Here is a 12,350-nt window from a genome sequence, read left to right as displayed (position 1 = left end):
AAACTTTGCTGTGCCTTTACTCCAATAAACAAATGAAAAGCCTTTGTAATCCTATTATTAGAAATAACACTACAGATGAATACAGTTTATGGAGAGGGGAATACTATTTGTCTGTGTATCTGCACCAGAGGATAAGTCAAATGTGTCTAATGGAAAAATGCTAACTTCGATAAACCTGCATTAATTTAAAAAGGCACTGTTGGGTCCTAAACTCGGATAATGTCGTGTTCCTCGGGCACTTCGAGAGATGCTACAGTAGAACACACACTTAGGTAAAAATATGAGTGCAACTGGGATGGGGGTGGGGACTATGAAGAAACTGATTCTTGAGAAAATGCTAGTTTTCAGGGGAGCTACCAAATTCAACTGAAGTGGTCAACGTTATGGTTGGAATGCTCACAGCACGGTGCAATCTTGATTGACTAAAGAATCCCTTCCCTTTTAAATGAACAGTAAATCTGTCCCTTGCCTCTGTACCCATTCCTTTTGGCTTTAACCAATGCACTGTCCTTTCTGCTCTGACAGTTTACTCCCAGGGAGGCAGATGGGTTAATTCCCAGATCTGAGATGGGGCAGTGGGGGGCCGTAATCTGGGGAAATAAAATCATTTTAGTTTTTGTTGTCGCAAAAGGAGCAGGGACTACAACAAACGTGGTACACATGTAAAACACAGGCAAATGCACTTGACAATCAAGCTCTCTATTTTGAAATTTAAATAAAGCTAAGATTTTCTTCTGGTCTAGTGGGAAACTTCATTAAAATCAATTAGTGAGTACAAACCTCCAGAGAATATGGACTTTTCTTTTAAGGTTTAGAGAGTAAGGTGCACACAATTACCTTTCTTGGGTCCCCTGTGAATGTCAGTGTCACCCCTAGACAGGTGGCCAAATGCAAACAAATGTCTCTGAGAGGGGACTGGCTAACTCCCCGAGTGCCCAAGGCTGGATGCTTGTGTAATTAATGAATGTGTATACAGCAAGAATGTAATATACATAACCAAGGAGGCTCCAAACAGCTTGCACGTATCACCTACTGCAGAGCAGGCCAGGGGAAATAAAAGTTGGTGGCAGGCGCTCCCAGGTGAGGCCTGGGTCCAGGAGCTGAGGTCGGGGCCGCACAGCTGTTGCCGCGCGCCCGGGTCCCTCCTCCCAGCTGCGGCGGCCTCACCCCCTCCCCCGCCGCTCCCAGCGCCGCCGCCGCCGCCGCCGCCGCCTCCCCTCAGCCTCCCGGTCTCTCCTCGCTCTCCTTCCATCGCTCTCGCCCCCTCTCCCTCCGTCCCGTCCTCTCGGCTCCCCTCACCCCGCCTCTCTCCCCCTCCCCCAGCCCCTCCTCTCCTCACCCCACCCTGCCGCCCTCCCTCGCTCCCTCCGCCCGCCCGTCCGGCGCTCGCAGAGTCGACACCAGGGGGGCTCTCGATGTAGCACCATGACAGGCATCGCCGCCGCCTCCTTCTTCTCCAATACCTGCCGCTTCGGGGGCTGCGGACTCCACTTCCCCACCCTGGCCGACCTCATCGAGCACATCGAGGACAACCACATCGGTAAATGGCCCGGGGGTGCCCGCTGCGAGGAAACTCCTGCCCAGGAGAACGCCAGAATGGCTAGGGGTGGCCGGGAGGGAGGCGGGCGGCGGCGGGGCGGGGAGGGTGTGTGCGAGCCGGGGGCGTGGGGGCGGCGGGATGCGGAGGCGCGAGGTGCCTGGGGGGCGGGGAGCGGGGTGGGGGTGGGGCAGGGCGCCCCGAGGTGCCGCGGGCGGGCCGGCGGGCTGGGGGATTCCGAGGGGCGTGCGCGCCGGCTGCGAAGTGGTGGAAGGGGGGCTGCGCCGCAGCGAGAGGAAGGACCCGGCGGCGCGGAGATGCGGCGGCGGGGCCGGGCGGCGGCGGCGGCGGGGCCGAGCGGGCTCTGGGCAGGGACGTGGAGTTAGTTGGCCGGGTGGTCGGGGCGGCCTGAGGCGCCGGGGGATGCGGGGGGTGGGCGCTGCACGCCGCCCGCCGCTTCCGCCCGGGCTCTAGCTGTCAGGGCTCGGCGGCGGCTGCAGCGGCTGGGAGGTGGGAGCGGGGGGGGGGGGGCGGCGGGGGTGGCTCCACCGCGGCAGCCATTCCGCTTCCTCCTCCCGCCGCCGCCGCCACTGCGTCCTGTCAGCGCCGGTTGCTAGGTGTGGTGCGTTGGGAGGGGGCCGGAGCTGGCGGCAGCCGGTTGAGGACCCGGTGCTCGGCTCCTCTCCTGGCGGAGTCGGGGACGCTGGCCCAGGGGACCCTGGGCGCCGGCCCCTGCCCCGGCCTGGCGTGGACGCCCGGGCGCTGCGGGCTGAGGTCCCGAGTGCGCCGCGGGCCGCGCCCAGCACCCCAGGGCCGGGCTGCCCAGGAGGCCCATGCGGCTGCGTCCGCTGGCGAGCTGTCCCCCGGGGCCCGCAGCCGGGCATTTAAATGCTCCCGGGCTCTGCGATTTGCCTTTCAAATGGTGCTAGGCCCGAGTTGCGCCGGCTGCGCCCGGATCGGCTGCGGCGGCCTGCGCAGTGCCCCGGGCGTGGGGACCGCTGGGGAGGGGGCGCCTCGCTGGGCGGCTGCTATCCCTTCCTGCCTAGAACCCGGGGCCTTTCAACAAGTCCTTTAATTCGTCGAAGACCTTGCACACATTTACACTTTCCTATCTTGAGCTCCTGCGAGAGGTGGTGGGTTGGGTTCATCTGGCTCTGGTGACCCAGCCACCTGCGGAAGGTGTGGCCGGCACCGAGGAATTGCCCTGTGCAGGTTGGAAGGTGAAGATGATGTCCCAACGGGGCTGTCTAATGCAGAGAACCTGTAAAATGCCCCTGAAAGTCATTTCCAAATGAATGGTATGGATTCAGCCATGTGGATGCCGCTCACGTTTCTCCAAAGTTGAACGAATAAATCACCACTGCTGTGTATTTATGCACTAATAACATGAGGCCGAGTCTTATGCTCCTTTGCTTAGTGGAATGCTTTCTCTTCGCACACAGTGGGTGCTTGTTAAGCGTTGAATGCCTCTTTAGAATGGGATGTGATGGAGCATCCGGAATGAGGAAACAAATCATTGAAAATGTCTACCGAATGCCTTTCAAAAGACAATCCTGATGAGTAATTGACCAGGTTTTGAAACATACAATATTTTAAAACATCCGTTTGATAGCTTCTGCCATCTCCCCTGATAAAGGAGTGACAGAAGAGCTAGGCAAGTTTTGGCTGTTTTAAAAACAGGAGTTTGATGGAGTTAACAAATTTGCTGATTCATTTCATGAATGAATAGTCATAACTGAAGGTGCTTAAAGGATAAATCAGATTTTTCATGATAGGCAGTTTACAATAATAGTAAAACACCAGTAATTCGAGGTTCCAGTACAAATTTTGTTAGCTCGAGTTCTTTTCCTTACATTCAATAACAGACAGAAACCACTAAATATAAACAAATAAGTAAATATATACTATATAAATAATGTTTTCTGACCTAAGGAAGACTGTCATTGCATACACATTCACTCTGGCTAACAGTTATTTCAGAGTAAACTAATTAACGTAAGATTTTTTTCCACATTGCCTGCCTATTTGACTAGCTGGTTGAGAGAAAATATAAATTATATTTATTAAAATGTGTTACAGACAGATCTCCTTTTTGAGGGTTTACTGTGTAATCAATTAGATGATTTAAAACTAATTGCTGGTGAATGGCAAAAGCCTTTTAAATTTGCAGAAATTGTCTTTAGTATTATGCAAACATTTTTTAGAGGTTTAAGGATTCCATAAATTTTCTTAAACTCAATTTTTAAGTAATGATCACCCCCAAAGGGCTAGTGTTTTTCTCTTACTGAAAATATTGAAAAGTTAAGTTTATAACAATAGCCAAGACTTAGGCAAACTGTGTAGCAAGGGTAATAATTACTATAGTTTGGAATTAGTTTGAAACTGCCAAACTTTATAAAAGTAAAAATTAAAGTGAACAAACAGTTGAAATTACCAGGGTGAAGAGACCATCTTAAACTATTCTGGGGCTGAGGAGAGGCCCCTTACTTTCAAACACCAGCTCCATTTGCAGAAAGAAATAAGAATAAAAATAACTTGATTGAAGAGTAAAAAAACCTGATTAATAGGCAATACCATATAATACACTTTTGATGAAGAGACATGACTGGAAATATATCAGACAAAGCATTTAGTGAAAGTCCTATTGTTCAAAGTGGTGCTTATTGTGTGTGGTTCAGTCTATACATTTTTGGAGACAGTTAAGATAGTTGTTTTTAATGACTGGCTTACTGATTTCATGTCCATGTTGTCCAGTGGCCACAGTAGAAAGAGGCGTGAAAAGATGACTAAGAGATACATGTTAATAATTGTCTCTCATTTTTTTTCAAGAAGCTTATTTATTTAGCATCATAAGGGTATTTAGAGATATGCTTAGGTGATGTTCCCATTTTGGGGACTTTTGTGAGTTATTACCTTTTGACCACTAGTCAAAATCCTTAAGTAGTAATGAAATGAAAGTTTATGGGGTTATGGAGTGTTTCTTGCTTGACAGATTTTTCAAGGCCTTTTTAAGGGGCACAAGGCCCAAAGTTTTCATTAAAACTGGGTTGTTCAGTACAGGTTAATTAAGTGCATTAAGTTGACTGTAGCTGTCTCTATTATGCCCATGTGCACTTAGCTCTTATTTTTAATTATTTGTTTTGTATCCATAAGGAACAGGGATTTGGGCCTGAAGGGAGCAGGGAAGTGTGATTTTCTCCATCCGCCATGTTAGCCATCTTCCTTTTGGACGAGTACTGCACCTGTGTTCCTGTTTGCTTCCTTCAGTGTCATCGCTGGTCTAGTGCTGGAGCACCTGTCTTGGTTACAGCCTGTGTATCCAGCTAAAACCTGCCCCCAACTGAAATTGCCTAGAAATCCCACAGCCCTGTAACTGATATGTTTCTCCATCAGCCTTGCTGTCAGTTTAGTCATAGCCTAGCTGTTTTCCAGGGAAGGGAAAAGCTGATCAAGATTTGTTTGCTTCTTACCTGTGAGTAGACACTTCAGTGTGTAAAAAACACTCTTGACATGCACATTCTAGATAGGTAGAGTTAAACTGGTAACTAGGCATCATAGAAACTGCAAGAGCACTAAATTTAGCCCTGAAGGTCATGTCTCAGGCTCATGAAATGTCTGCTCCTGCCTCCATCCAGTGCATCCCTGTACTGTGAAATCTTTGGGCCTCAGAGAGACGACTGGTTAATCATTCTTACCAGATCTGGTACGTTTGTAAAAGTGCCTACGTATTTTGAATTTACTTGTGTAATAATACATATCAAGCACCGATATTGTAGTAGGCACTATTTTAGGCATGTGGTATTTTTTGGTGAGCAAACCAAATGTTGTAGTGGTGGCAGATAGACAATAAACAGTCAACATAAGAAGTGAGTTATATAATATGTTGGAAGGTAGTATGAAAAAGGGAAAGATTAGAGCAGGCTAAGGCGGATTGGGAGGAGGAAGTATTGGAAAGTTTCATTGGACAATTAGTAAGTATAGGCCCCGCTGAGAAGCTGATAGATAGGTGAGCAAAAACCTCCACAGTAGTGAAGGAGTTAGCCATGAGGATTAAAGGGAACATCAAGTTAAAAAGCAGAGGGAACAGACGGTGCAAAGGCTCTGAGGCAGGCCACACTTCTTAAACTGAAACCCAGAATCTGATCCAATTCAGTTGTTCCTGTGATGGTACTAAACTAGCAGGTCATTTGGGATTTTGCCCAGATATTAGGAGCCTCAGCTGTGCCACGCTGTTGACTCAGGGTTTCCTGTGGGGACCCCGTTAGGAGATGGAATATTACTGATAATTGTGGATTGCAGTAGCTATGACTGGGCAGTTATTAACCCTGAATGTCAGCAGGTTTCTTGTGAGTCTGTACTTGTTAGTTTCTTCATCCCTGAAACCCAGACAGTAAATCCATGCTGTTTCATTTCATAGGGTAGGCTTCAAAACCATCTAACTGATAAAGGTCAAAGTCCCTGGAAAGCAAAATAAGGTAGTTAACTATCAATAATGTAGAATTTGGCTTCAGTGATTGTTGAGTAAACATTTGCATTTTCTTCTCAGAGAAGCACCACAGTATACTAAATAGGTGGGTGTATGGTATGTACTGGGCCCTATTATCTCTACTTAATAGGTGAACAGACTGAGGCACAGAAAGTTTCCCTGCCTAAGTTTCAATGGCTGGTAAGAGTGAGATGGAATTTGAATTTCAGACAGATTATCAGAGCTGAGCCCGGGCCACGTTGCCAAATAGGTGGAGAGCTAGACAGTACCATCTCTACTCCCTGTCCAGACATAGTGGATCTGTGTTTCCTCCTTCCGAAAGTAACAGAACTCTGCAGACGAGAGTCCTCTGAGAGGCAACATAGTAAACCCAGCTTGTTTGGGGTCAAGTGTTACCTCTGCCACTCGGTAGCTGCTTGACCTCGGACAAATGGCTTAACTACACTGTGCCTCAGTTTCCGGAGCATAATAACAGCACCCCGTGGCGTGGCTGGTGAGAATGAAGCGAGCTAATAAGTGTAAACTTCTCGTCTACAATATTAAATGATCAACTGCCAATGTTTTGCCTCTTTGTGTGTATACTAAATAAGTATGTTTGAGACTCCCCTGTGTAAAGACTACAGTAGAGGTTAACAGAATGTGGGTTATGTCTGCCTATTTGTGACGCAGTTTGGGGCATTTTACAACTAGCAGACCTATCACAGGGCCCCTCCCAGGAAAGACTGAGAATGTGGTACAGGGGAGACCCTTCAAGAGCCCAGTGTTGGGGTTGCAGCCTCTAGCCACTTTCTCTTCTGTGTGGCCAGCGGTACTTTAGATGCTGGCAAAGGCTTTCACCACTGTGGACTGGAAAGTGGTGTCAAGGCCAGTGGCTTCCAACATGGCCTTTCCTGTGGCCTGTGCTTATTTGAAAAGAGCCAGGGACTCAAAAGAAGCAGTGTGTCTCGGGCCTGTGGGCACAATCCCACAAGGACATTTCCTGTGGGGAGAAGGAATGAGTGAATGAAAAAAATGAATGAATGAAAGGCTTGTCACTGCCTGCCCTGCTCTCTGCCTGCACCCTGTGGCTTGGCGACACGATGCCCTCTTACTCCCTCCCATGGTTCACAAGAAGGTCCTCGGTGCAGAGCCAGGGGAGGTTTGAAGTGCATGTGTGTGCACACATGCACACACTGTTGAGGGAACCCCAAATCTGAAACTTCATGACATTTTCTAAACACCGTCTTCACTAGTTTTTCCTTGTGCTCACTTCTACCTGTAAACAGTCAACTCACCCTTTATGAAACATTGCTGGTGAACATCCTGTCTCATAAGTTTCACAAGCTTCTGATTATTTTCCTTTGGTGTACATGGTTTCTGGTATGTGACTGAAACATACAGGCAGAAAAACCTTGCTGCTTCCAACTGACTGGGTTGACAAAAGCCTTCTGTACTCTTTGGAAAATGATTTCCTTTAGCTTACATACATATATGTTGGACACATTGCCCATCTCGACAATTCTAGAAATGCAGGCTGCCAGCTGTTTTGAGAAAACCTGATTCTTCCTGTTGATCGATCCTGCCTGTGAAGAAGCCTCAAGGCTGGAGCAGGCTGGTGGCACTTGAGGAGGGGGCTTCCTTTTCTTGTTTGGAAGCCAGAGGCCTTGTTGTTTTACACTGAAGTCTATGAAAGGACACGGGGATGTTGACCCCCGTAAAAGCCCTCCCTTTTTTCCAGCTTTTGCTTTGAGGGCACAACTATGTCCTACATGCCTTTGTATTTCTCCCCCTGCCCCATCCTTACCCTGACCTTGAATCTTGATGGTGCAGATCTATCATGGGCACCACTGAAGAACTCCTTGCTGGATTGCGGGTAATACATTTTGTTTCATGATGAGGTAGTAGATTTGTTTCATATTGACCTGGCTAAAGTGTTAAATAGCAAATGTTTATTTAGAATCTGAAAATTGGAAATGGCAAATGTCAGAAATTTACATGTTTGTTTTAATGAGCTAAATCAGTTTAAAGAAATTTGTATTTTCTGCTTGCAGTAAACACTGGAAAGTTGCATTTGTTTTCGCCTATTTTTTTTTTATTCTCATCTGAGGACTTTTTACATTGCTAATAAGAGAAGTAAGGGAGAGAGAAAAACATAGATGCTAGAGAGAAGTACCCCCAAATCTCCTGTATGGGGCGTGCTCACACCTGGACCAGGGGTCGGGGATTGAACCCACAACCTTTTTTTGGTAATGGGATGGTGCTCCAACCGGCTGAGCCACACCAGCCAGGGCGGTTTTCACCTGTTCTTATTTTAAGGCCAGCTGCAAGAAGAGACCAGATTAATGGATATGCTCTTTAAGGATGAAGTCTTTCCAATAACTCCTCTCTGGCCGGAGTCAGAGTGACAGACTGTGTCAGGGCACCAGCACTGAGCATCTCCTTGTGGCAGAGTGGCCGTCTCCTCAGCCCCCCACCCCTAAAGGAGGCTCTGTTTGTTGTTTGCTAGGCTATCAGGGCGACTTTCTTCTGAAATGGACTTACTGAGAACATGGGCATTAGCATGCAAAGACTCACTGTTCCTTTGGTATTATATGTAGAATTTATATCTATACACACACAATGCATATATAACTATATATAGATAACCATATGTACTTATTTATAAATATACTTATTCATATATTCACATATAAGAAAACTACAATACATTAATACACAATACATTAATAATATGTATACGTGTATTTATACATGTATGTATATATTCCACATATATGCGTGTGTACACCAATATACACATGTGTACATATATTTATACATATATAATACAAACATTTATATTGTACATGCATTTACTGCCTCTGTCAAAATCAGTTTGGATAGTGAAGACTACCACACACATTTGTAAGTATTTCCTGCATGCCAATATTTAAGATGGTACTTCTTATCTCCAAGGAACTGAAATTTGTTTGGAGAGAGCAGACACGAACAGACTGAGGTAAATGATGAATAATAATAGGAACCGTAGAGGCAGCTTTATTTTTTAATACATTTGCTAGTGTCCACACAGCCCTTTCCAAGATGCTGGAGAAGCCCTATCAGTGTGCACGGCAATGCATCCATAAGATCGTAACTTGTCAGATTTGAAAAAGTAAGATTGGCCCTGACTGGTGTGGCTTGGTTGGTCATTGTCCTGCAAAGTGAAAGGTCACAGGTTCAGTTCCCAGTCGGGACTCATGCCTAGGTTGCAGGTTCAGTCCCCAGTTGGGGAGCATGTGAGATGCAACCAATGTTTCTCTTCCTCTCTATCTCCCTTCCCTCCCTCTAAAAGTAAATAAATAAATAATAAGATTAATAACTTCTGGTTAATGTTTTCCTTTTCCACTTTGACTTCCCCTCTGTAACATTTCTCCTTGGGTTCAGTGACATTGGAGTTGAGAGTATTTTTGAGATATAGCTAAGGGGAAGTGAATTGGGGAACACCTTTAGTTTGGGTTTAGTGGGATATAAAACCCAAAACTAGGTAAGTTATGCCATGCTAAAGTGGGACTCACTTCTCAGGGACACCGTCCGCTGTACCAGCTACTTGCAGTCCTTACACGTTGTCGGGGAGGGTCAGGGGTAGCTTTGCAGCAGGAATGTGTTACTGTGACATCTGCCAATGGGAATTGTTCTGAAATGTGTGGAACTAGAAGCTATTCTGGAAGATTCTTCTACTTTTTAGATATGTAGAATTGTAAATAGAGGATTAAGTCCAATAATGAAATATGCCCAATAATGCAAATATACATCTATAAATGCACCATTTTTAGTGGGAATTCTATGTTTAAATTTCTTGCTCATTTGATATGAGTGTGTATGTGTGTATATATATGCACACACACACATATAAAATGTAGACTGGGAGGGTGCGTGGTCATCCCATTATCACAGCACCAACATTGAAAACAGTGATTGGCAGTTCTAGAATGGCTGTGATTGCTGAACTGTCTAAAGGTGCTAACCAGTTTTCTCTTTTTTTTTTCAGTTCGCTGCCATTTATATACTCTATAAATTTTACGTGCTGTATATTTACAGTGGGACAAGTGCTTTTTAATCTTTAAAAAAACAAAGATCAAACTTTAGACATCTCTGAACAACACAAACTGTATAAACCATACAGATTATTCAGATATAAACTGTATCAAATACAGCTTCCCCACCAGTTTTCTCTTTGTCAGTGATACTTATTTATTGGGATGGGGGACTCCCGACCAACATGATACCGAACACTGTACACACTTCCAAACTTCTCTTGTACTTAGATTTTCAAAATCAAATACTGGCATGATGTTCATGTACATGACCTTTACAGCGTGTTTGGGCCAATGATACCTAGTGGGACCCAGCTGCATAAATGTTGGGAATCAAGAGCCAGAACCCTGGTTGCCCTCAGCACGTGTTCAGAGCCCTCCCTACAGACACTTCCCTGGCAGCGGACACTTCCCTGGCAGCGCTCACAGAGAGGGCACACTTGAGGTCACATGGCTCCACCACCAGACCCGACACAGCTGGTGCCAGAATGTATCTGGGCTTAAAATTGCCGCTCCCTTTTTTTCACCTAACTCATTCCGTGAAAGTCTCTCAAATGGTAATGTGGCCACCTGAGTCTCAGCACATGGTGTAACGATGTAAGGGACGGCAGAGCAGGAGAATCCGTGCCACAGATCTGTACCGCTTACTGTGGTAAGGAAACTGAGCACCATGGTAATAAGCATGAATTATGCCCAGACTTTCTCTGGTATCTAGCAAACATCAAATGAAGGAAATGAGATTGATGAAGTTTCTTTGTAAACTCAAGCTCAGTACCTGTAGAAAGCCTTCATTTCAGAAATTCCAGGTTGACTTCCCTCGGTCTCTCTCCTTCCTCAGGAGAGAAGACAGGCTAGGCTGGTGGACTGTGGACCAGGATTCCCCTTTAGGAATCAGCAAGGTGTTCAGGCCCCAGCTAATCTATAGGTAGTTCAGATCATAGATTTTTTTTTTAGCCAGTCCATCTTTTGATAGAGTGTTTCTGACACTAGACATCTGGACTTTGGCACTAACTTAACCCAGTGGTTGACAATGTATGATTTAAACTAATGCGTCTCAATGTTTTTCCTGAATTGGAAACTCCTTTTATAGGTTGGCTTTATTTCATCACTTCTAGAGACCCACACCAGAATATCGGCTATTAAAACATACAAACATCAAACAAAAAATTTGGTCCAGAGATGTTAAGTTGTGTGTGCGTTTCACTTCAGATGTTGGGAAAAAGACATGATAATTCATCCAAACCTGCGTAGATGATAGCATCTCAAGTGTTTATGTAAAGTAATGAGCACTATTCTGGTCTGTGGCTTGTAGAAATCAGTCTTAATGATTTGTGAGCCACATCCTTATATATACCAGTAGAGTTTATGTCTGTTGTTTTCAACTTGGGTCACCACAAGAATCACTCGGGCAAACCTGAAAAGTTAAGGATGCTCGGGCTGTGCCTCCAGAGCTTATGGTGTGGCTGACCTGGGGCGGTCAGGGGCGGTTGATTCTAACGTGTTGTCCATGTTGGGAACCTACCATTTTACATTTAATGAAGTAATTAGCATTGTATGGGTTATGGAGTTGAAAAAGTCCAACTTTTAAGGAGATGCGATCCTTTTTGCATTTCCCTACGATAGGTGTTGTTTTTACTTTTACAGAAGTGTTTAATATAGAGCAAGTTTGAAGGTGTGCTAGTATCTCAGGTACGTAGTAGAGCAGAAATGCTCAAAACGCGGAGCCTAAGGCCCTCATACTCAGGACACGATGTGTGAGTGCAGCGACCAAGTCCAGTGTCATTGGGAGGGGTGGGGCCCTGGGCAGACTGGGGAGCCCTTGCTTCACCTGGAAGGGCGCTGCTGCTCGCCTCTGGCCTGGTGTTGCCGCGCAGGAGTGCAGGCCCGTGGCTGGCAGACCCTTCTGTTAGTGTTATTTAAGAGAGAGAAGCTGGGAGGTAAGATTTTTTTATGTGGAATCTATCTTTAAATGTTTGCAGTTAATACAGATGGTTTTAAAATATTGTGCAGGAAAACCACTCCACCGAATCGCTGTGTTTAATAACATGATAGGCCCTGTGTTTTAATGAAGTTCATGTGCATGCTGCGATGTGAACTTTGAGGGCCACTGTTTCCAGCAAGGAACTGTACAAACTATAGAGGATAATGGACAGAATAGCAGTTTATGTAGGTTTAAAAACTTTTCCCCTATCTCTTTGTAAAATGGTTAATTTTTTTAACATGAACTCTGTGTGATTGAAGTTTTTGTTTCTATCAGATACTGAACTTCGAGCCT

The 12,350-nt window shown here is 45.8% G+C and overlaps 1 protein-coding gene across 1 annotated transcript in view; it reads left to right on the top strand.

Annotated features, from left to right (window-relative positions):
• The first annotated feature begins 1,175 nt into the window (after window positions 1-1,175).
• JAZF1 (JAZF zinc finger 1) overlaps window positions 1,176-12,350 on the top strand; it is a 298,667-nt gene continuing 287,492 nt past the window's right edge. The window contains exon 1 of the mRNA XM_037126575.2: window positions 1,176-1,540. Within this exon, the coding sequence (XP_036982470.1) occupies window positions 1,426-1,540 (115 nt within the window). The 5' untranslated portion in view covers window positions 1,176-1,425. The remainder of the gene's footprint in view (window positions 1,541-12,350) is intronic.

The sequence above is a fragment of the Artibeus jamaicensis genome, unplaced genomic scaffold (genome assembly GCF_021234435.1).
Source record: "Artibeus jamaicensis isolate MK-2021 breed Jamaican fruit bat unplaced genomic scaffold, CSHL_Jam_final contig_3230, whole genome shotgun sequence".
In the NCBI taxonomy this organism is placed as follows: Eukaryota; Metazoa; Chordata; class Mammalia; order Chiroptera; family Phyllostomidae; genus Artibeus; species Artibeus jamaicensis.
This window is presented reverse-complemented; position numbering and strand designations above follow the sequence as displayed.